The following is a 25,236-nucleotide window of genomic DNA, read 5'->3' on the forward strand; positions in this document are numbered from 1 at the left end:
TTAGCTTTGTCCTTGGAGTACAACAAGTTTACATGGATGATAATCTCTTAGACGTCCATCAACTTTCTTCTTTTGTTAAGGTGTAGATAAGAAGCCAATAATGGCGAGCCCAGATTTTCTATTTACTTTTCTGCCTACTCGCTAATTGTTTTGAGATGCAGTCACATATCTCTTAATTCATAATAGGCATGTGTGGCTCCAATTCACGGCCGGTAGAGAGTGGATAGGAGAAGTGAATAGAAAATCCCGAGTGAATAATGGCGTGAAGAGCTTACTCTGAAAAGTTGTCGCTCAACAATAGGCTTGTCTCTTTTGAAAACTGATTTGTGGAGAAGTTATCAGTGGTGAGATTCCTTCACCTTGAGTGTGGGGGTAGAAATATGTCCAAAGAGAGTGATTATAGATTGAGTTGTGGTGTCAACCACATTTGATACAATAGAAGGGTTTGTTCAATCTCAAAAGGTTTGACTTTGACCATAGACTTTTGTATGTTGTTGGTATACAAAGGGTAAAATTGGATTTTACAAAAGTTGTAAGTCACATGCGGTCACATGCAAACAGATTGTTACATTTGTTAATAATAGGGGTAGAATTGGGGATACTTTAAGGGATTTTGTAACAGTAGGGGTTTATAAATCCATTTCTTAGTAGTTTAAGAGATTTCTGCTTTGGTTTATTTGGTTAAAAATCAAACCAAGTAAATAAAAACTAATATACATACATATGTATATTAGACCTGTTCATGGGCTGGGTGGTCCAATGGGCCGGCTCGGCCCCTGGACGGGCTTGAACACGCAAATGAGCCCGGCCTGCAATAAATCCGAGCTGGGCTCGGGATTTGCCAAAATAGCCCAGCTCGACTTATAGACTAAACCCAAAATCCCTAATATCCTAATCCTTCTCAGTCATCTCTTTCCACATTTCCTGTTAGCCGAACCTTTCTTCTCTTCACATCCTCTTCACACTCTCAAGCAGCTGCAGAACCAGCGAACATTCACTGGCGCAACAACTCTGGCAAACTGGCGGTGAGTCTTCTCTTTCTCTCTCTTTATTTCTCTCTCTCATTCCTCTTCTCACTTCTTTTCTTTCAAATCTCAGACACCGGCGAGGCAGTGAACACAGGCACTGGCGAGGCGGTGAACACAGGCACCGGCGACGGCAGTGAGTCCTCTCTCTCTCCCTCTCTCTCTCTCTCTCTCTCAGACGTGAACTCAATCATTGGCGGAGAGTTCTTTCTTCTATTAGGTCAGGCTTCGGACTTTTTATTAGGGCTAGGCTCGGGCTCGAGCCTAATAAAATCATGTTTATGAAGAGTAAAAAGCCGGTCCGACCCATGAATAGGTCTAATGTATATATGTACATAACATGGAGTATATATATGTGTGTATATAGGGGCGGAACCATGGGGATCCAGGGGAGCCCATGGCTCCCCTATAGTCCCAAAAATCCCCACTTGAGTTTCATGTACATTTCCCCCTCCCCCCACTCCCCACCCCAATGGGTTGGCCCCCCCTATGACCATCCATACTTATTCCCCCATCCCCAATTCATCTTAGGTTTTGGTCCCCCTGTTGAAAGTTTCCTAGCTCCGCCCTAGTATGTATAGATACATACTTAGGGGTGTATGTATGTTTGTAATCAGACCAGACTGGTTTTTCAAATCAGTTTTTTTTTTTTTTTTGTTAACGAAATTTTAAAATTTGAGAATTGAAACTGATAAAAAAAAACTAAGTTTTGATTTCAGATGCATGAGATGTGTGGTGTCAAATCAAATTGATAGGGTGTTGGAACGTATTTTAGAGGCAAGTGATCTAGATTCATCGATTTGTAAGAGGTTTCATTACCAATTGGATGTTAATTGGTGATGTTAATGCTGTACTTGTGAGCCAATGATTATTTTCTTGATGTTTGTAAACCTTTAGTTGCAATTAGAGAGGACTGTTGTACCCATTAATTTCTAAATTAGTGGAAGACTTTTATGGACCATAGGTCCCGTGGTTTTTTTCCCAATTTTGGAGTTTTCTATGTAAAAATTCAGGTGTGCTATTGTGTGGTGGTTGCTATTTGTATTTTTTGTTATTTGTCTGAATTGTTTATCTACTGTTATTGACAAACCCATTTTAACACCCAAACTTAGGGGAAAGTTTCTTGGTGTCCTGAGATTGCTTTTCACACTCATTTCTGCTACTGTAATGTACATTCCCCCAACAGGAACCTCTCCACCCTTCCTGCCCTATGTAAACAATATTATTAAAGAGGAAAGTTTTAACAAGTTTTCAGTTTTTGATGAATGAAATCAATAACCTGTATTCTTTAACTGATGTGTTCTCAAGATTCAAATCTCTATTTTTTTTTTCAAATATTTGATGGTATGGCTTCTATAGTATTGTTCTCCTTTTGCACCATAAATCAAAACATAATAATATAGCATTGATCTGATAATAATGGGCCTGATGTTTTACTCTTTCAAGTAATAGCCGTAGTATTCTCTTCTATTTTCCTCATTTATTGAAAAGAAAAAGCTGAATTTCCTTTTCACCTCCATTACATGCTGGGACCTCAACAAACGAATGAAAGAACAAAAGTAAAATGCAGAAAAACCGCATATCTGATTCCCTGAGTTAATAGCGAGTATATACAAATTATAGACCTCCTTTTTGAATCTGGCAGGACTGCACGAAGAAGCTTGTAGGGGTCTGAGGCCCATTGTTCAGTAATAACAAAAGCCTGTTCTTCTCACAAGTCATAATATCCAAAAAACCTGTTCTCACACACAACCCAGAGTTGACATAAGCCGAATCACAACCCTACCATCCCCTTCACAGAGATTTAAGCTTCAAAAAAGCTTGTAATACTTTATCAGTTGATATGTCGAGCTAATCCATCCCATTTGAAGATATCATATACCATCGACAAGTGAAAATTCGGATTCATCAAGAAATCTCGACTCTCAAGATTAGAAATATATATTGTACTACATTAACAAAGAAAATCAAAATACAGAGTTCAAAGAAAGAAAATCAAAACAAAGAGATGGGACGAGCAAAATCTTTAACAGTTCACCAATCTCTCTGTCACTTTGATTGTGGAAAACCAAAAGAGTTCTTCAAACTCTGTGAACCCATTTCTCTGTATTAGGCTATTAGCAAATAAAGCAACTCAACTACAAAACAATCTCTCCAGAGCTCTTCTCCTTCAAGCTCCTGACACTTCTTTCACATAACTCTGTCGGGCCACCACACGGGGTGTACTTAAATAGATTTGGGATATTAATTAGTAGTATAGTAAAACAATAGGGTATATTTAAGTAATTAACCATGTTTTGACAATAAAAAAGGGGGTTAATGCCTTGGGTTGTCCTGCTGTAGCACAAGATGGGACTCTTCTCACATAAGTGGGGACAGTTGGCATTGTTTTACTGGGCAATAGAGAGAAGATCAGAGTGAAGGAAGCAGGAAATCCAGACTGCATTTGCTCACTGTCGATCACCAAATGAAAACTTTTTGGTGCTTATACAATGGAAACTTTATTTATCAAAACAAAATTTTCACCATTACAGGGATCCAACATGGTAATGGGATTTCGAAGCATTATATTCTTTTATTTAATTAAACTGCAAAATTTGTCGAACACTTTTTTTTCTCTATTGAAACAACAGAACATGATCTACTGCCGAGAGTGAACTATTTCTCATGCATTGATTTCAACTTCGAGCATTGTTTCTTGAGAAACACGAGGAGTTGTCACCTTGAAGCTTTGAACCAAAGAAGAATTCATGGATGGATGAGTAATAGTTACAACATGATCCCCATGGAAGAGCGAGGTCTCGAAGTAGCCATTGCTATCTGTCAAGCCGGCCAAGTGTGCATGGGTCCACTCACCTATCACCTTGTCCACAACCTCGCCTGTGGGAAGATTTTTAAAATTATTATCCGTCAAGCACATCCTGTAACACCCCTCCGGGCGCCATGCCGCCCAGATGATGATTCCCTGTAAGCCAGGGTGAGCGTGTGTCTCTCTCAGGATCTCTTCCAAGTATTTTGCCTGCACATACAGAAAACGCAAAGCTGGTTAGCTTGAGGCGCATGCACACACACACAGAGACAAGCTTAGGAATGCTTTTAATTTGTAAAATCTTACATTCATGAAGTTTACCTGATTTGGGTCGCTTCCCACGTCCAACTCTGTGATCCAAATGGGCAGCTTTGTAGCGGCAAGAGTATCGAGAGCAGCTCTAATGTAGGCAATATCTGGGGTATGGAAATGGCCTTCGAGCCCAATTCCTAGTGACATCCTGCTCCCTGGGAAGGATTGAATTTGTTTCAGTTTCTGAAGGTACATAGCCGGTGTCGACTTCCCGTCCCTGCTGTCTTCTATTGTATTAAAATCATTCAAGAACATGATTGCTCTATCATCGAGCTGATGTGCTCTCTGATAGAAAGCTGCGGATGCGTTCCAACCCAACCTATCTTCAAGGAAGGAAAAATGGAGGTTCTCATTAACAACATCCCATGCAATAACCTGCCCTTTGTATCTTGACATAATGGAGTTAATCCTCTTCCATGCGGCCTCACTGAGTTGGCTAGGCGATAGCTTGGGTACCCACCATGGTTGGTATTTGGGATCATTCCAGAAGACATTGTGGCCTCGCACACTGATTCCGTTCTGTTTGGCAAATTGGAGCATGGCATCGGCTACCGAGTAGTCTTCCTTGCCGGGAGAGGACTCAGTGCTGTACCACTTCATCTCGTTTTCAAAGGCGGTCACGGTGAACCTGGACGTGAACCACTTCTGATACGCAGGATTGTTTAGGATAGTCTTAGCAATGGCAGCACCAAATGGGAAGCTCGGCTTTTTTAGTTGAATGGAGACTCGGGCACCGGCTAGGGCATTTCCTAGTGAGTCAACAGCTTGGAATTTCACCTTCCTTTTACGTGTCTGCAACATGAATCAATTCTCTAAGTATATATACAACATAGAAAAAACCAGAGAAATTAACCCATTTAATTTGTTTTGACAGCTCTTTAATTTACCTTCTCAATGCTTTGCTCTTGGTGAGCTTTCCACTGCGCACTGGTAAATGGTTGTAACGAGACGCTGTCTACCCATATATCCACCGTTTTATTTTGGCTCTGAAGACGATATATGGGAAATTGTAAGTACTTGTATTGACTAAAGATCGATCATAGAAAGAACTGCACCTGATAAAAGTACCTCAAAATAGAGTTCAGCCGGGCCAGAAGAGTTAGCAGTTAGGCCACCTTTAAGCATGGACCAGCAGCCAGACTCGGTTATAACTGCACCAGCATGTTTATATCCAGTTTTTGTTTTGAAAACAGCTCTAATTGGCACTTTTCCTTCACTCACTTGTATCCATGCTGTAAGAACACAATCAAATACATGTACAATGTTTCCATTAGATACAATTACACTAATTAGTTACAGACCCTGTCTTAAATTTTGCTTTTATGGGGTTGCCATTTTATCGAACATTACCAGAGAAGGTGTAAAGCTTCCCCCTTCGCAAGTAAATCTTCTGCGAGATGCTATCATGTGGTTGTTTCCTTCCATGAACGACGACGAAGCTGTTGCCTCCTTTTGACACTCTTCTTTCAATCTTTGCACTCCCAAGGATAGACCATCCTCTCAAGCCATGAGAGAACTCTGGGTTAGTAATGATACCACCTTCGTATTGAGGTCTGTGAGGTTCTGCTAAACACTGCAAATTTTGAAGAAGAAACGAAAGCAGACAAATTAATATTAGAAGCATTGTTTGCGTAACAAAATGCCTATGAATTCGAGTTGCAGAAAGCATACCTCGATGTTTGCCGAATAGTCGTAGGATAAAGCTTCAACAAGGGACCCTGTAACCACAAAGAAACACCATATGTAGTAAGTAGACAAGGGAGCTACACTACTCTGTAAGTTAATGGAAATGAGGTTGTATATTTTGGGTTATTGGAAATTGGAAGGTTTCAGGCCATGCCAGGATTCTAAGAACGGCCCATTTTGTTTGAGCCTGCATAGATATCCTGGCTCAATGGAGATCACATCTCCTACCCACAAGGGCCCGCCCCGCAATGTAGTATATTGAGAACTTCTCCCGATGATAGTACCAGAACCAATGATGTCATCTTCCAATACATAGCAGGAATGTGCTGAGGGACGTTGTGGGGGCGGCCCATTGTGGGGATGTGAACTCGGCTCAAAGAGGCTGGACCTAGCTAGTTGGGCTTTCTTTCATGCTAGGCCTGGCTCAAAGCCAGAAATGAGATTCCAATTCAACTCAGCTAAACAGTTGAAATCGAAATGACCCATTCTGGTTCTGATTCCAAACTCCTATTCCCGCGAAACCAAACGGATCCATCATTGAAATATCCATGTTCCAGGGGGAGTGGATCTTAACAAACAAACAAGCACATCATGAGCTTTTGCTACTTGTTCATAGAACTTGACAAAATGCACTCATGTAAGTTGTTTGTAACTAGCCGATCCGGACCCACCGCTTGGACAAGGTAGGGCTCAGATCAGATCTTAAGACTTGAACGATAGGAAGGCAAATTGGTAAAGAAGAATGTCAGTCGGACGGTTAGAACCATCTGATCACCATTTATTCTGTGGGACCATTAAGAGACGCTCCAGAAATCAGAAGCTTTTATTGGTATGGGTATGGGAATGGGGGAAGCAGTGAAGTTGCTATAAATCTCCGTGGGATGGGACCATGACCAGCTCTATATTATTCCAAAATACAATAAATATATCCTTCCAAAATTAAAAAATAAATAAATAAATAAATCTGTGCACTGGTGAGTAGTACTAGTGACTTGTATGTTAAGAAAGCAAATGATAGACAGTGGTCCTAGGCACCACTGTGATCGTTATGCTAATCACGTTGACTCAATTTTTTACAGCTCTTTTCTCGTCAAGAAATTCAATCTCTGATCTTCCTCTCACAGCAGAAAATAAAAATAATACCATTCAATTTAGATGGTCAAAAGCCAAGAGTTTCTTTGTTGCGTTTAAAAAACTTACAAAAAACACAGGAAAACGACAGCAAAATAGCAATATTAACTGTTCCATGAATGCATTCATCTTGTGGTGACGGACGGTTTATAGAGAAAATTAATCGCTACCCACCAATACAAAACAACCGTAATGTCCATATTTCCACAGAAGCAATACTTGGCTAGATTTATATATAACGATAAGAACAAACCTGCAAGAAGGAGGCAAAACAGGAACAGAAGCAGATGGTTTCCTCCATCAGCACCCTCCATCGTCACCCACTCGCTCTTTCTGTGCCCTGAAACTGATTTGAACCAGTTACTCAAAAAGATCCAATTACTATGGAGAACAGGCTGTAGAGAGAAAGAGACAGAGACTGAGGGAGCTGGGTTGCATACGACTATCTATATAAGGAGGTATCCTCGAGATTGAATGATTTGGAAAAGGTTGGAAATTAATGGCGTATTAATGTTCTTTCCAAAATTGGTTTTTAAATGATCTTTTCTTTTGTTCAGCCAGTTGCTTCATTAAAGAACTAAGGCTCTAACCTTTAAGACATGTTTGCATGGCGTCCAACTCCAAATGGATGGATCTTTGCAGAACTTGCATACAAATTTATGTCTACGACAGCACCCGGGGAACATCCATGGGCTTGGACAGCAGCATTTTGTACACAAAACTGAGACATCCGATCAAGGTTTATCATTTTCTTGTAGCAGTGTGTAGATAGATGTGTAAATGAAGCGTTTGCAAATTGCGATACAAGGAATTAGGTTCCAAACTTCCAATGCCGAAGCATCAAGGGTGTGAATTAGATACAATGCGAAATTAAATAGGGCTGTGAGGGACATGTAGCCAGCATGGAAGGGTAAATTGCAGATTAGTATCCTGAACTTTCGGGTTAGTCTCATTTTAATACCCGAACTTCTAAACATGCAATTGCAATATCTGATCTCTCAAAAATTACTAATTTAACACGTGTTGTAATTGTATTACATGATGGCATGTGTGGCTTAAATTTTTTAAAAATATGAAAACTACTTTTTTTTTTTAATATTTTTTATACCATTTCACCTTTGATTGTATTCCTGAATTACTCATCTTTTCTGGCAATAACGACGGTCTAAACCCCCCTTTGTTATGGATTGAATAATTGAAAAAAGGATTACAATGACAGTGGCTCTAATTCCCTCTTCTCCGGCAATGACATTGTGGTGACGTATTTCTGTGTAGCTTCTCCAATGGGAAGCACTGGTTTTTTGACAGAAAGGCTAGGGTATAAAAGTGTAGAGTGGTGTCCAATCGCAGTGGAAGAGGACTTAAACATGGCTATTTTGGAAATGATGCTTACCTCACCTCTTCAAAACTCGAAGGGCATTTTTGCCCTTTCATATAGCATCTAACGTTGGTTAACAGTTTTGGACTAAATTAATAGTTTTTGAGAGTTTAAGTACCTAGTGACACATTTTGAAGCTCATACAAAGTACCAATCTGCAATTTACCCATAATCACTTGACAAATTGGCTTAACAATACTGCTTAACTAACGACTTACCTTAAAAAGAATATGTTTCCACAATATTATATGAAGGGCGTTTCACCCTCATTCAAACATTCTAGCACTTCAACTCTCTCCGAGAACTCAAATCTCTTTGTTTAAGCTCTCCGGGCTTAAGTTGTCTTAGTTACCATTGCCACTTCAACTTATTTTGGTACTTGTGATGATTAGGCATTAAACAAGTGTTTTGAGCAGTATTGTATTTGGTATTGGGAGAATGACCAATCAGCCCAGATCAGAATTTTATAGCCCCAAAGTACAGGGTGAATGCATCCTGACCGTGAATTGATGTCAAATTCACGGGCAGGATGTAGTTTATAGGGGGGGAGAGGGCTAATAGTAGGGGGGGTGGGGGCTGGAATTCAGAATTCTACATCATGTGTATCCATACTTCTCCGTTTGGGTTCTAAAAGCGTAAAACCGGTAGGTTATTGGACTGTTTCTTCAAATGGGCCGCTGAAGGGAGCCCAGTTTCCTATTCACTTTTCTTACCCACTTTTTACTCGCCATAAACTGCAGCCATACATCTCTCAATTCATAATAGAGATGTATGACTCCAATTCACAGCGGATAGAGAATGGATATGAAAAGTGAATAGGAAATCCCGAGTGGTGTTGGTTGAGACTTGACAGCCTTACGTACATGATACATTTTCACGAGCGCGGTTAAAATAATAATAATTACAAAGAAATTGAAAGCTCTAATTATATTTCAGTCTTTGATGAATGAAATCAAGCTCAGTACTTTAACTGATGGGTTCTCAAGATTCATATCTCTATAGTTAAAAAATCTGAGGGTGTGATTTACATTCTATTGTTCCTCTTTTGTTGCATAAAACAAAACATAACAATCATACGCTTTTTACTCTTTTAAGTCTTAAGTAATAACCGTAGTACTTCCCTCATTTAAAGCTGATTTTCCTTTTCCACGTGCAGATAGAATGGAAATTGTATGAAGCGTAAAGGGATTGACATGATATAATATATAGAAATGCCGGGATCTCAAAAAAGAAAGAAAAATTAGGGTCCATTTTAGTTCACGACCAGAATCAGAACCAAAATCTCTCATAATCAGAATTGGAATGATCATTCCCATAGGTTATTTGGTTCAGCTGGAATGAGATTTCATTCTTAAGGGGAAGGAATAGTCATTCCTCAAATGGGGAAATGCCATTCCATCAGGAATGAGGGAATGAAATTCCAATTCCCAATCTTTTTGTTCCTGTTGTTACAGAAGGCCAGTGCCAAGCCTTACCTACTTTTACCTTTTCAGACCCTAGATCTATTTATAGAATTCACATCTGTGCCTCACAAATGCCCTACAGCACATCCCAACTGTGTGTATTGGAAACATTTCCCAATGTTAAGAGAGATGTTCCCAATGCACGCTAAGATGTGCATGTGGGACGCAGATGTGAACTCCTATTTATATGTGATCACATGGGACAGTATAGCCCGATGGCATGGTTTTTAAAAAAAAACGGAAATGAAACCGTTCTAGCCATTGGTTGACAGATCGATAGTTCGACCATCCGGTTCAAACGGCCAAAAAAATTAAAAAACGACCAAAAACCGTTAAACAGGTCAACAGATCGACAGTTCAATCACCCGATTCAACGGATTGTTGACCAAGTTTGAGGTAAAACAGAACCGATTGCCTGTACAATTCCCAGGCCAAACGGTCCAACCATCCAGGTCAACAACGGTTTGAAAACCATGCCCGACGGTATAATTGAAAAGCCTGTATAGCCTTTTCCTTGAAGTACATCAGCTGCCCTAGGCCCAAGATTAAGATCAATGATTTGGTCAAATTTAGTGCCCGTTTGGAAAGGCCGAAGGCAACCTCTTCTTGCTTTAAGGACTTGGGATCTGTTTCTCACAGAGCACTCTTGGCACCAACCTCACAGCATGTCCTGGCCACACATTGAGAACATCTCCCATACAAAGGTGGGATATGCTGTGAGGTCAGTGTGAGGAGCACTCAATGAAGAGCAAATTCCGTTTCATTTGAAGGGCTGTCCGCATCATCCTCTTTAAATAACATAACCAGAGGGTTTCAAAGCAGCTGAACCAGCTAGGCTAAATCTTCAGCCAAGCCCTCCCAAACGGGCCTTTATACTTAGAAAAGGAAGTTTTGGCTCAGTCTCATAATTGTCCAGCCTATTGTCTCCTCTCAACTTCTTGTCCAAGTTTTGTGCCTCCCTTGTCTCTATTTTCACTCATATTGCAGTTCAAGGTTCAAAATATTGACTGATACTATGGATTTTCAGGGTCACTGAATAGGTTTCCTGTCAAAATACCAAAAAAAAAATTGATCAAGTAAACTCTTTGATAGGCAAAATTTGCTTATCCAGAGAGTATTGAGACTTTGAACACTGGTTTGGACTTTGGAGTATGCCTCTAACTACCTTGACTGCCTGCCCAGCTATCCTATTTCACACCCATATATGTTACAGAGGAACCCAGAATTGCTCCTCACAGAGCGTGCCCCCACCAACCTCACAGTGTTTTCTGCCGTGCATTGAGAACACATCCAGTACTTGAATGTCATTCATGAGAAGGTATTCTCAATGCGGAGCTGCAATGCGCTGTGAGGTTGGTGTGAGGCACACTGTATGGGGAGAAAATCCAATTTCATTATAGAGCTTCTTTCATTGTATGATGATACAACTTTTCATTGCTCATCTAGGTGAATGTTTGCATTTCAGGTTTCCTTCCCATCATGAGATGGAACTTGGTTTTTAAACCTAAAAATTTGGTCAATCCTATGATCCATACAATCATAAGCTCATCTTAGGACTACTTGTGTACTAAATTTGTACCTCCATAGTGCAGAAGCTCTTGATTATTTGTTCAAACCAAGTAAATCTTGTGCCTTCCGAATGTGCAGTCCTATTCAATAGATGAATATATAGATCAAATGGTAGCATGACTACCTGAATAAAGGAAAGAAAGTTTCTTACAGAAATGATAATTTAGACCAATAATCTTACAAACACAACTGTTGATCAGATGCTATATTCTACAAAACCAGTTCCACATTATTACAATCACAGAGAACAGATCTGTAGGGCACAGAGCAACAGCCAAACCACAGCATAAACAATGATATTAATTAATCGATCGATTAATTAATGTAGAATCAGGAAGCAATCTAAGCATGGAGAGAAGGAACCAGAAGTTCCCTAATTTATTGCATTTCACAAAGTTGAATAGCTGCCTCAATGAACAAGAAATAAGTAATTCAGTAGTAAATGTGTATTTAGGCATGCAGGAATCTCTTTTCCTCTAAGTACATTATCACTTCTTTGGCCATGTCACATGCTGACGAACAGCCTCTCTTTTGCTTCAGTATTATCTGAAAGAGATGACAATTCACTGTCAAATTTCTTGTGAAATACTTGCTGGTAAAAAGGCCATAATTTTTGAAGAGGAAATAGATAGAGCATACAAATTTCTAAAAATACATTGCAACATCCTTTTAGTAGTAGTAGTAGTAGTAGTAGTAGTAGTAGTAGTAGTAGTAGTAGTAGTAGTAGTAGTAGTAGAGACCTCACAATCCAAAGGCGGCTCATATGGGTCATCAACACCAGTAAAACCTGTGGCATAATAGTTGAGCACCAGTAAGGAAAAATTAGATTAATATTTGAAAACAGCTTATTTGAGCAATCATATATCCAATCAAAGTGGAAATTAGGTAACCAAAACACTCAGTGCCTCAAAAACAAATGATTGGCCAACTAGTCGTGCTCAAAACTTCAATGCACATTTGGAATGATAATGGATAACAGAACAAAAAGATATTCTTTGAAGTTTTCATGAAATCAATGGGATGATGGCAATAATATGTTGGAGCAAGATGAGGTCAAATAGATGAACAGATTGAAACCTCTAGATGACTCTTTAATTTCAAGCATGGTTAATCAACATTAAATTTTAAAAACCGAATCATAAAGGATAAAATACTCAAACAATCTGGGAATAACTTTGAAACAACTAAAAATCACATCCAGTCCTGGTATGGTACAGATTCCCAAAACAATACCTCTGATCTTTCCAGAACGTGCAAGCTTGTACAATCCCTTAGGGTCCCTTGCCTCACATACATGCAGTGGCACATCCAAGAAAACCTATGCAGTGTATGTTTTGTTAGGCCAGTATCATCAACATTTAGATAATTTTAAGCCTAGAGATAAGATAAAAGTCTCTTTAATTTCCTTCTCTTTTCCAGTGACTAATATTGGAATAAGGCATTATGGTTCAAAAATCACCACACCATAAAGTTCAGACCTCAATAAAATTTCCCTCTGTCATCATTGCACGGCAGGCATCTCGTTCCCTTCTATAGGGAGATATCAAGCTAGTAATGCAAATCACCCCAGCATCCGCAAACAGTTTTGCTACTTCCCCTGAAATCAAATAATATGAAATTAAAATTCATTAGAACAAAAGTTTACTTGAATCCATATTCAAAATCTTGACATCTGTGGTAGTTCCATATACTTTCTCAAGAAGAAAATCCAGAATTCTAGTTTCATTGACAGTCTAAATGCAAAATTGCCACAACATGAATACCTTTTATACAATAAAATTCATAATGAGATGGGGGAAAGAAGAAATCAAGACTCTGGAAATACTCACCAATCCTTCGAATGTTTTCCGCACGGTCTTCTGCTGTGAAACTCAGATCACTGTTTAGGCCATGCCTAACATTGTCACCATCAAGCACATAAGAGAGCTTTCCCCTATTGTGCAAGCCACGGCTCAAGGCACATGCTACACTGCTTTTTCCTGAATTTTGAATATAATGTTGATACTAGCAATCTTTACAAACAGAAACATAAACCACAAACTTCAAAAGAAAAAAGAGGAAATTCCCTTTGTAAAAGAAAGTTGTAGCAACTTGTCTAAACCATTCTTTTTAGCAGTGATTAAAATGTTTAGATGCTTGTTTTCTCTAATTAGTCTTTGGCATTTCTGTTTTGCTTTTGTTCTCAGGTAGTTTATAAATGTAATGACCTCACATCAGGTTCTCATCTCAGATTCCCTCCTTGACCTTTGAGTTAACTAAATTTTGTATGATAGAAAAAGTAATGGCATGATCTTCTACCAGTCCTGTTCCATAGTGGATGTAGGGCCTTAAGGGGAGGATTAAGTTTAATTTGATCGAGTATTCACCTAAGGAATCTCACATGTTCGAGTATGGGCCACATATTTTAAAACTGCAAGTGGGAGTTTTATATATTTTCACACCCAGTCAAAATTCCTTACTCAACACGACTGTAGCCTTGATGCATCCCATTGAAGGCTTTATTTGCCCATTTTTCTTTCTTTCTTTCTTTCTTTTTTTTTTTTTTTTTTTGAAAGAAGGTAAAGTATGATTGTATTAATAACTGGTCCTGCGTATGAGTAACTGTACAAGCTTCTTTTCACATCGTTAGGAAAATCCAAGGTTTAACTTTAATTTGAGCTTTGTGCGAGTAGAAAAATTCTTAGGGGTGAATGGTGATTACTAAAATTACATCAACAAACCTGAACCGCTGAGACCTGTAATCCATATGACACATCCTTTTTGCTGAAGTAATTTTTGCCTTTCAAGCCTCCCAATGGAGCATTCATACCACACAATATTTGTAGAACTTCCAACATTATATATTGTTTCATGACTTTCCCCTAGCCAAATAGAATATCAACACCTTGTCAGACCCAGAACGAAAAGAGAACCTATGAGCTTGAAACATATAGATTTCACTAATATTTTCAAGTAATTTTTTTTATCAGTAATTAATATTTTCAAGTAATTGGGATCTCTTCCATCACCAACAACGTAGAATTCAAAAAAAAAAAAAAAAAAAAAAGAAAGAAAGAAAATTTTAGAGAAATTAAAAGTATGAAGTCCTATGAAACAAGTGCCAAAGTACTACCCGGCAAGAAAATTAACAAACAATGCCAACAGAAGACAAGGGATAACAGAGGTTAATAACAACAAGCTCAAGCTCAGAAAAAGAAAAGAAGCTTCCAACAACTGTCCAAAACATACTACATGATAGCTGCTGTCTAAGCAACCAAAAATAGTCAACATACTGGAAGTGGCTTCTCTTGCCTTTTGCACAACGAAACACACTTCATATCCCATTTGAAGGGAAAGGGAAGAACAAAGAGAGACTCAATGAAATAGTGTTGTGTAATCAAATTACAAAAACTCAGCGCAAATCACTAGCAAGGATCAAATAATGTAGTGTGCAGAACAACAAAGAATACCAGAAGCTCCAGCACAGTCGTCAGTGAAGTCCGCTGGGGAATCCAATCCAGATCCATTCCAGCCTGCAGCATTACTGGCGTCTCCATTTACATAGGCCGTTTTCCGCTCTTCAATCGCCTTAATTGGCGGAAAGAATGTCGATCTAAGATTGGCAAGGGAGAGCCCCGTGGTTTTAATCCTCCGATGAAATCCAATCACATCAGTGTGAGACAAATTCAGAAGCCCTAAATTTAACTTGGATGGCGCCAAGAAAACGAAACGTTCACGCTCCGGAGTAAGACAACCTCGCAATGTTCTACCTCCAGTCGGTGCCATATTTATAGGGAGCAGCCACCCGAATAAGAAGAAGAAGAAGAAGGTGGAAATTCAATATTTGGAAGAAGCAGGATAGTGAAGAATTATCAGGAAATGAAATCAAAGCTCATCAGTACAGTAGCCATCACTCAGGAGTCGGAATCAGTAACGTAGCGGACACGACTCAGTTCAAAGGATAATTAGATATATTTTCCAATTGTTCGCGTCTGGAAAGCGAGGGAAGAATGGAAGATCTAGTAAGAAAAACAGTTGGGCCTTGGGCGACGACGGGTCTTTGTGCGTTTGGATTGGAGTGGACTCGACGGGATTCAGGAAGAGCAGACGGGGGAGATGGAGATTGGAGAAGGCCAGTCCAAACTCCAAAATGTAATATATCTTTGATAGTGAATACTTTATAGAGATAATCCGGGTTTCGGACTCGGAGGGATTTTCCGTTTGAGTTCCAACCATTGTACAACACGTGGCTTTTCAATTTTGTTGAGGCTGAGTGGCTTAAAAGGATGAGTGCTGAGTGACCGATTGGGGATTGGGCTGGGCCGTACGTGCCTTGTGGTTGCGGATACGTGGCTTTTCAATTTTGTTGATAATAAGGGGCAAAGGCTAAAAAGCTGAGAGTGAACCAAACACGGATACGATGTACCGTATGGGACGACTGGACGAGAAATATTCTGTTTGGCACATTCTAGAATCTAGATGCACGTTAATCTGCAACTACAGGTGACATGGGGATTTCGTCCTCATAAAAAATGGTCGTCACACCGTTTTCAGGCGTGCATTTGGAACATCTCCTTGTATCATGGGAAGATATTTCCAATACAAAATTCTGAATTGTAGGACAAAATTCGGATTCACCACAGGTGTGATATGAGTCAGATCTCACGTCCAAAAAAGAAAAAGGTGGCACTTGCTATAATAATGCTTTTAAAAGAGATTAGGCGTATCCCAACGGAGTCGGAAAGCATTCAAAGCATCATGTTTATCCTATATGTTAACGAGAAGGGTTTATTGCAGAAAAGGGCAACTTTTTGTCCTGAATATCAATAAAAGATAATGTTTTTATAAAATAATTAAAATAAAGTAAATTTTTTTTTAAATATGACACTGTTCATCATCTTCCTCTTCCTCTCTTTCTCTTTCTTGCTTTTCTTACTGAGATTGAAGCTCTGATGTAAATGTAACATCTGTAATTATTAAGGAAGAAGACCAAGAAAAATGGAATTGACGGATCTTTATAGCATTGCAGGAATGATTTTCAAGGAAGTCGGTGGTTGGGTATTTGAAGAGGTCATCGGCCTGGAACTTGGAAGAAATGCGTTGGAGGCTCGAGAATCTACTATCTACCATCAAAGCTGCAATTCTGAATGCAGAAGCAATAAGTCCAATAGACCATGAGGTCATAGATTGACTGGCCAAGCTTAAAGATGCAGTATATGATGCTGAGGACGTGGTGGATGATTTCGCTAGATAAGCATTGCAACAACAATTGAAGCGTCAAGTGAGCATCAGAACAAAGGTACGCAATAATCTCGCGAGAATAAAGGTACGCAGACTCTTCCCCATATTCAAAATAAAGGTGTGGGACTCAGTTTCACGTTTAATTCCATATAACATTAAGATGGTTCATAGGATCAAGAAAATTGAAAAGAGTTTTGCTGAGATTGCAAACAACTAAAGAAATTTCAGTTTCTCTAATTTCCAGCAGAATTTTAATAATAACAGGAGAAGAAGAGAGGACACTCACTCCTACGTACCTGCATCCAATGTTACCGGAAGGAGTAAGGAGAAAGAGTATATAATAAAATTGTTGAAGATGCCACGACCCAAGAGGTCACCCAGGATCACGGAGAAAGGCTTCCCTTTTGGGTAATTTTCAAACCTCGTCTTCAGCATATATTCGACGTTATCCGGATTGACTGTAATCGTGTTTCCGAGCAAATGGACATGGATGGTCTTACTGAGAGACTTCTTGAGGAGATGGGTATACCAGTCGTAGAGATTGTCGAATTCAATCGACCAGCTCGCAGTGAGATAACTACGACAGATGCCACAGTTACACCAGAGCTTCAGTTTCATTAAGAAGAGCAAGAGAGAGAAGAGAGAGAAGGAGAGGACGAAGGAGAAGAAGAGGAAGACGATAAACAGTGTCTTGCCCTTTCTTGATATTTTTCAGAAAAAGTTACTTTATTTTTGTTATTTTATAAAAATTTTATCTTTTATTGATATTCAAGATAAAAAGTGTCTTGACCTTATTCCTTTTTGTTTTGCATTTATATTCATTTATATATTACTAGTGTCGACCCCTGCGATAAGGCAGGAAGTGATAGTTTTAAAAAACGAACCGGTCAGGGGTCTGGTTACTAGTTCGAACAGTCCGACCATTTGAGTCGAATGGTCAGCCCATTTTAACAAAAAAGATAAAAAAATTAAAAAATTGGAAAACAGTCAAAACCGTTCCAACGGTTCAAACGATTCAAACAGTTAACCAGCCGATTCAGCGATTTGTTGACCAAAATCAACAGTTTTAGGGGAAAAAACGGTTTTGGAGGAAAATGGAACCGGTCAGGTGACCGATTCCCGGTTTTTCTGGTCGTCTGGTCTAGTCCAATTTTAAAAAAAGTGCAAGAAGTGTTAGGATGCAATTTGGGTGAGTTTAACCCGAGTCTATCTTGGTCCAACCAATGTTTTTGTATAAGTTGGTTTTGAGTTTTTGAGCTTTAAGTTGGGTTTGGGTAAAAAAGCTCAAGCCCAACTTAAACTCAGGTTGGACTTGAATTGAGGCGTCAAGTAGCTTGAACCTGATATGCTTTTCATTTGAGCCTGCTCAACATTTTATGATATGCACATCTATATATTATCAATCTTTTCTACTTAAAAATTGTGATAAAAAGCTAAACACACCCAAGTGCACGCTTAGCTTAAGAAGTTGGGTTAAGCTCAAGTTGGACCTTGGTTAGTAAAATAAGGCTTAACTTCGAGTTGGGCCAAGTTTGAGCTCGAAGTTTTAGACTTAGGGTTGGGCTTGGGTTGAGGGGTTGACTCTCAACCCGACTCAACCTACCCATGTTGCACCCCTAGTAGAAGGAGCATTATGACATTCCAAATTGTATTAGTTTTTATTTTTATTAAGTTGTTTGAATCTTTATTAAATTTTTATTTACTATTAATTTTTGTTAATTTTAAATGGATTATGGGGTTTTAAATTTATAATAATTAACTTTAAAACTAATAATTTTGTTATTTTTAATTTTATCAACAAATTTGTAGTATAATTTTATTTTAAAATGAATATCAAAATATAAGATTTATTTTTGAAACTAAAATTTTCTTACTTTTTGGTTGTTTTATTAATAAACATGTACCAATTTGTATTAACTTTATTTTTAAATAAAGCTTGTATTAATAAAAAATATTAAAATATTTTTATTAATTCATATTTTATTTTTATCTATAACTTTTATTACATTATTAACTTAATTAATTAACAAATTTATTGTGCTATTAATTAATTAGTTAGCTAATAAAATAAGTTTTATAATTAATTTATAATTAGTTAACTAATTATGTCATTATCCTTTTGTTTAATTAATATTTTTAATTATATAATCATTTTCTAATTTAAATAAATTTCTTAAGCTAATTAATTAATAAAAGTAAGTTAACTAAATAAAAGTAACTGATTTGTTAAGATACTAGTTGAGGGAATGACCTTCAGTAAGTCAATGAAATCAATTAAGTTAAAACTTATTTATTTTTGAATTTATGTAATTAATGACTTAATTATGTAATTCATTTTGTTAAAATTTTCCTTTGTCGTAATTTGTCTTACATTACACTTGTGCATTTTCTTTGACTTTTTATAATAATATTATAATTTCCGTGGTATATAGAAGAAGGTGGGCTTTTCTTTTGAATTTTGCTTTGATATGGAGTTGGGGTCTAATTTTGCATTAATTGGGACCAATGCAATGCACAAACATTGTAAAGAAAAGTTGAAGCAAAAGGATCCCTATAACATTCCCAATTAGGCTAAAGCAATCTGACTCCAGTCCAATTAATTAACTTTAAAATTAATATCATTTAATAATTAACTATCTTTAAAATTTCTCGATTAACTTTATAGGGTATTAATGTAATTATTTAAATGGATTGAAATGGATTGTAATTTTTTAAGTTCCAATTTATTTTATTAATTGTTTATTTGAAAACGTAACTAAATCTATGTTCATCTTTTTAATGATATTTGTATTGATTTTCGTATTATTACTAATTAATCACAAATGATATTTAAAATAATATATTTTTTGTGTTAATATTTTTATTAATTTATAGTTCACTATGATAAATAATAATATAGTGGAATATTAATAAAATTAACTTGTCAAAACCAAGCTAAACCAGGTTCATTATTGGTTCTAAGTTATAACATTGTTGGCCATTTGAGCTGGTCGTTTAACTATGAACGAATTGATCTAGCCATGTCATATCGAACATGGTATATTGGTATTATTTAATGGACATGTAAGGCACAAATCATCCCAGAGACGGATCATATATACTGGGATTAAGTTATTCGCAACCGTGAATAGTACAGTGGTCGTGTTCAATGTGGGTAGGTTGAAATGGGCCAATATTGACCCAATTTTAGTTGCCCTCTTTGCTCTAGTGGTAAAATGGATTATGCATAACCCACATTGTCAGTAGACTCGGTACATATGCATTTTCTCGATGTTTCTAGCAATATATCAAAACCCGTGCATTTCAAAATAATATTGTTTAATAGATAGGGATGTTAATGGGTTGAGTTTACCCAATAAAATTGGACCGTCAACTTAGAAATCGGTTTGGTCTAGTCTACACCACGCCACTGTGGGTGTAGTCCGTGTGGACTGGTCCAGTCCACACAATTTGTCCATAATTCAAAATAGTTGCGGACTGTGGTGTGGTGTGGATTGGTCCCTGCCACAGGGTGTGGTGTGGATCAATCTACACCCATCAATTTCTCATCCACACTAGAGAACACCCCCTAAGTTTAATGTTAACGGACACTAACGGACATTAACAATAAAAATGATGGGTAAAATACTCTTTTCCTTAAACTAGCGAGGACCTGTGCGATGCACGGGATTTATTAAGAGAAAGCTAAATAATAGAAAGGGTCGTATAATAAAATACCCCTTACATTTTCATGGATTTACTAATATCTACCCTATAGTTAGCATTTTACTAAAACACCACTTATAATTTGCAATGGATTTAATCAATCTTCTATTAGATGACAGTGGGAAATGATAATGTTGATCCTAATGTTTATTTAAATAAATTTAATAAAAAAAATAAAAGTACCATTTTTACCCTTAATAAGACACGGGCAACCACTCTATTGGCTATATTTGGTCATTTTTTTATACAAAAAAGTGTTAAGAGTATTTTTGGAATAAAAAATCATGGGCCTAATGGCAAAACAAACACTCCTTAATGAAAGGTTGATTAAGTAAATAAGTTGTAAAATATATGGGATGTTTTAGTAAAATGAAAACTATAAGGTAAGTTTAAGTAAATATGTAAAACTATAAGGTGTGTAAGAATGGCAACGGGGCGGGGATCATATTCCATGTCCCCGACCCCGATTCTGAAATTAACCCCATCCCCGATCCCCGACGAGGATGGATTCCCATGGAGACCCGAATCCCCAAAATGTTTTTAGATAATAGGATTTTTAAATAAATTTATTTAAAATAAATAAAATTTTAAATTATAAATAGTTTTAAATATATTTTGATATATATAATATAAATAATATAATAGTATATTTAATATAAATAGCATTTTTTATATATATATATATATATATCGGAACCAGGGCAGGGCAGGGACCTCAATCCCCATCCCCGACCACGACCACGACTAAGATTCCTATTAATCCTTGTCCCCGCCCCCGCCCCGCCAAAACAATTCCCATCCCTAGCCCCATCAGGTCGGGGAAGTCGGGTCCCCATTGGGGATGGGGAAAATTGTCATCCCTAAAAGTGTGTTCTAATAAATGACCCTAATAGAAACACATAGGAGTATACAATTGTTTTATATTTTTAACTTTTTAAATAATTAATAATTATTCATATTTTATATATTACTTTTAATAAAATTTTTATAATACAAAAATAACAATAATTAATTTCAGTTAGGTTTATTTATCAAATTGATGAAACCGACCAACCCGATTAACTCGACCCGAGTTAGTCGATTTTCTAGTATTTTAGGTTGGCTTTGGTTCAAAAATTTTCCAATTCGACCAAGTTGGATCAGTTTCACTTTGGCCATTTGTAAACCGACCAAAATCGAACTACCTAACCATGATTTTTGTAAAAATATTAAATTATTATTAATTTGAATATTATGTTATGATTTCTTTATTTTATTGCATAATTTCATTATTTTAACTATTTAAAATATAGTTATGTTAAATATTTCGTTATTTAAAATATTTAGTTATTTAAATATTTAAATAATATATAAAATATTTAAAAATACTCATTATTTGAATTTAGGATATTTAGTTATTGAAATATTTAAATAATTAAATATTTTTCCGTGTAATTATTTAGCTATTTTTAGTATTTTATTATTTAAGATATCTAGTTATTGAAATATTTAAACAATATTTTATTTTTTAATGTTAAATTTCTATTACTTGAATTACATTTAATTTGAATAATCTGGAAAATCATAATTTATATTGCTAGTATATAATTTTGTGATGAATTTTGTAGAAATATAAAACTATTAATAATATGAATATTATTAAATCTATTATAATTATTTTTTTGTTTTTTTAATAAATATTTTAAACTTATTATATAATTTGTTAAAATATTTAAATAATTTTAAAATTTTTAATTTAAACTTCCTTTAGATAGATATAGATAAAAGGTGGAAAAGAGGATAAATAAGAATTAGAGATAATTTGGAGAGAAATTCTCTAATAGATTAATGATAAGTTAGGTGATAAATAGGAATTGGAGATGATTTAGGAGAAAGTGGGGGAGGAAGTTTAGAATAAAGTTTAGAAGAAGAGATTGTTGGGGAAGGAGAGCATCTCATTGGTTCTTTAAAAACATGACGTGGAAAAAAATCAAAAAATTCAAAAAAAGGAGAAAATTTCTTGACCGCTTTGTTTTAATATATATATATATATATATATATATATATATATATATAATAATTTGAATATTATGTTATGATTTTTTTATCTTAAGATTTTTTTTAATTTAAATATATATTTTTTCTATGTAATTATTTAGCTATTTGTAGTATTTTATTATTTAATATATTTAATTATTGAAATAATATTTTTAATGTTAAATTTCTATTATTTGAATAACATTTAATTTGAATACTTTGGAAGTCATAAATTATATTGTTAGTACATAATTTCCTGATGAATTTTGTAAAAATATTAAATTATTATTAATTTGAATATTATGATTTTTTTATTTTATTGCATAATTTTGTTATTTTAACTATTTAAATTATAGTTATGTTAAATATTTCGTTATTTAAAATATTTAGTTATTTAAATATTTAAATAATATATAAAATATTTAAAAGTATTCATTATTTGAATTTAAGATATTTAGTTATTGAAATAATATTTGTTAAATTTTTATTACTTGAATAAAATGTAATTTGAATAACCTTGAAATTCATAATTTATATTGTTAGTATATAATTTCATGATGAATTTTGTAGAAATATAAAATTATTAGTAATATGAATATTATTAAATCTATTATAATTATTTTTTGTGTTTTTAATAAATATTTAAAGTTATTATATAATTGTTAAAATATTTAAATAATTTTTAATTTAAACTTCCTTTAGATAGGTATAGATAAAAGGTGACAAAGAGGATAAATTGGAATTAGAGATAATTTAGAGAGAAATTCTCTAGTAGATTAGTGATAAGTTAGAAGATAAATAGGAATTGGAGATGATTTAGGAAAAAGTGGGGAGGTAGTTTAAGATGAAGTTTAGAAGAAGAGATTGTTGGGAAAGGAGAGTATATAATTGATTCTTTAAATACATCACATAGAATAAAAAAATAAAAAGTTAAAAAAAAAAAGAGAAAACTTCTTGACCGCTATATATAAGAATTTAGTCGATTATCAAAAAAAGTGAGGGAGGTGTATAGTATATATATAAGAATTTAGTCGATTAGGCCTGTCCGTAATTTTCCGTAAAAAGAATTTAGTCGATTATCAAAATAATAAGAATTTAGTCGATTTCCTTAACTTGAAGGGTAATTAGATATTTAGACATGGAAGTGTATGGTAGGAGACTGGGAGGAATTGGGCTGGGGAAGGAGAGTCCTGTTTTTTGTGTGAAAGCTAATAAAAGTCTTCCAACAGTTACAGTCTCTCGATCAAATTAAATATTTTGATCAAACAGAGTCCTGTCATGATGGTCAATTGTAGCTCCCGGACTCCGATGACTCATCCTGAAATGGAGCCCGCAATCTGGAGCCGGTTACCGGAAGAACTTCTTGAACGTATACTGGCTTTCCTCCCTTTCAGAACCTTCTTGAATCTCCGATCTACTTGTAAGCGCTTCAATTCTCTCCTCTTCTCTCCATCTTTCATCTCCCTTCATTCTTCTTCTCTCGCAGTCGGACACAGAACCCAAACTCATCCACCCTTCTCTTCTTTTCTTCTACTTTCTCACCCTCAGTTTTACCATCAGGTCATTCTCTATAATTCTTTTCAGGGCCATTGGCGCTCCCTCACACTACCGTCGTCCCACGCAACATCCCACCTGCTCTCCACCTCCAACGGCCTCCTCTGCTTCTCCCTCCCTAATTCATCTGCCTTCCTTGTTCGAAATCTCCTCTCCAGATCCTCCAGACTCATCGAGTTTCCAACCTACCCTTTCTCATTCAATTCGGTCTCTCTCATCTCTTTGCCGTCAAAGGGATACAAGATACTTGTGCTATCTACCGGGTCATCTTCGAATTCGACTTTCGTTTACGACTCGAACTCCAATTCATGGAGCCGATTCGAGGGCTTCGACCAGATTCTTAGCGAGAATTCTCACCAGGAAGGGGTATTCTGTAATGGACACCTGTATTTTACAACTCCGGAGCCATTCTCCATCGTGGGTTTTGAATTGGAGACGGGGAAGTGGGCAAGGCCGACGGAAGCGGAGCTGCCGGAGGAGCTCACGTTCGTTCGATTGGTGAAGAGTGGAGAGGGGAAGCTGTATATGATTGGTGGGATAGGGAGCTATGGGATATCGAAAAGAGTAAAGTTATGGGAGTTGGTAGAAGGGAGGGATTGGGTAGAGGTGGAGAGGCTGCCGGAGATGATGTGCAGGAAGTTTACGTCGGTATGCTACCACAACTACGAGCACGTGTATTGCTTCTGGCACGATGGGATGGTATGCATTTGCTGCTACACGTGGCCAGAGATCTTGTATTACAAGGTTTCAAGGCGGACCTGGCATTGGCTGCCTAGATCCCCTTACCTGCCCGAGAAGTGGAGCTGTGGCTTCAGGTGGTTTTCCTTTGTTCCCGATATATATACTTTGGTCTGAATTCTTATAAGTTCAAGTTTCCACTCTGTTATTTCTGCTTGTTCCTGTGTTTGTTTGAGAGAGAGAGAGAGGGAGGGAGGTTTCTTCTTCTGTTGGTTTCACTTTTCTTCTGCAGTTCCTTTTATTTATCATTGTATACAAAAGTTACTGAGATTGCTTTGAGCTTATATTGTGGTGGACATGATAGTTCCAGTTGAGTGTAATGTAGCAGTAGTTGTTCTCCCTAGCTATTCTATGCTTATGTGATCTGATTGAGCGATTCCCTTGAGATGGGTTTGGGTTATGTAGTTCCTAATTGGCAAATGGCAATGAAGCTGGTCCTACTCTTTGAAGAATGAAGTTGAATGGGAGCCTATATTCTAAATTGAGATATATATCACCAACACATAACACTAATTCATTTGCAGAAAGGAGGATTTACTGGTTCCAGCTAATTCACCTTACTTGTCTTGATTTTGATGTATTGGCAATTGAATTGGGGTCTTGGTTATTGTTGCATTTTAGCTGGGTAGC

The 25,236-nt window shown here is 36.6% G+C and overlaps 3 protein-coding genes across 6 annotated transcripts; 1 reads left to right on the forward strand and 2 right to left on the reverse strand.

Moving 5' to 3' along the window:
• Positions 1 to 3,500: 3,500 nt before the first annotated feature.
• LOC104609779 (endo-1,4-beta-xylanase 5-like) lies at positions 3,501 to 7,396 on the reverse strand. Its single transcript, XM_010276167.2, has 7 exons — positions 7,217 to 7,396; positions 5,818 to 5,864; positions 5,497 to 5,719; positions 5,215 to 5,378; positions 5,034 to 5,132; positions 4,156 to 4,938; positions 3,501 to 4,044 (listed from the first exon to the last, which is right to left on the reverse strand). Exons 1-7 carry the CDS (start codon positions 7,275 to 7,277, stop codon positions 3,691 to 3,693), a joined length of 1,731 nt encoding a protein of 576 aa, XP_010274469.1. The 5' UTR covers positions 7,278 to 7,396; the 3' UTR covers positions 3,501 to 3,690.
• Positions 7,397 to 11,516: 4,120 nt separating this feature from the next.
• On the reverse strand, positions 11,517 to 15,504 carry LOC104608329 (adenylyl-sulfate kinase 3-like). 4 transcript variants are annotated; one of them, XM_010274288.2, is made up of 7 exons: positions 14,823 to 15,504; positions 14,094 to 14,234; positions 13,203 to 13,352; positions 12,852 to 12,970; positions 12,607 to 12,691; positions 12,119 to 12,160; positions 11,517 to 11,919 (listed from the first exon to the last, which is right to left on the reverse strand). In XM_010274288.2, the coding sequence occupies exons 1-7, from the start codon at positions 15,136 to 15,138 to the stop codon at positions 11,879 to 11,881; spliced, it is 894 nt and encodes a 297-aa protein (XP_010272590.1). In that variant the 5' UTR covers positions 15,139 to 15,504; the 3' UTR covers positions 11,517 to 11,878. The 4 variants fall into 4 exon arrangements, with proteins under 4 accessions (XP_010272590.1, XP_010272582.1, XP_088745149.1 ...); XM_010274280.2 differs by having other exon boundaries at positions 12,114 to 12,160; XM_088889023.1 differs by having other exon boundaries at positions 11,723 to 11,919; positions 12,013 to 12,160.
• A 7,930-nt stretch (positions 15,505 to 23,434) lies between these two features.
• On the forward strand, positions 23,435 to 24,991 carry LOC104608322 (Galactose oxidase/kelch repeat superfamily protein). Its single transcript, XM_010274271.3, has one exon. It carries the CDS (start codon positions 23,593 to 23,595, stop codon positions 24,721 to 24,723), a length of 1,131 nt encoding a protein of 376 aa, XP_010272573.1. The 5' UTR covers positions 23,435 to 23,592; the 3' UTR covers positions 24,724 to 24,991.
• The last annotated feature ends 245 nt before the right edge of the window (positions 24,992 to 25,236 follow it).

The sequence above is a fragment of the Nelumbo nucifera genome, chromosome 5 (genome assembly GCF_055504915.1).
Source record: "Nelumbo nucifera cultivar China Antique chromosome 5, China Antique-T2T, whole genome shotgun sequence".
NCBI classification, from domain to species: Eukaryota; Viridiplantae; Streptophyta; class Magnoliopsida; order Proteales; family Nelumbonaceae; genus Nelumbo; species Nelumbo nucifera.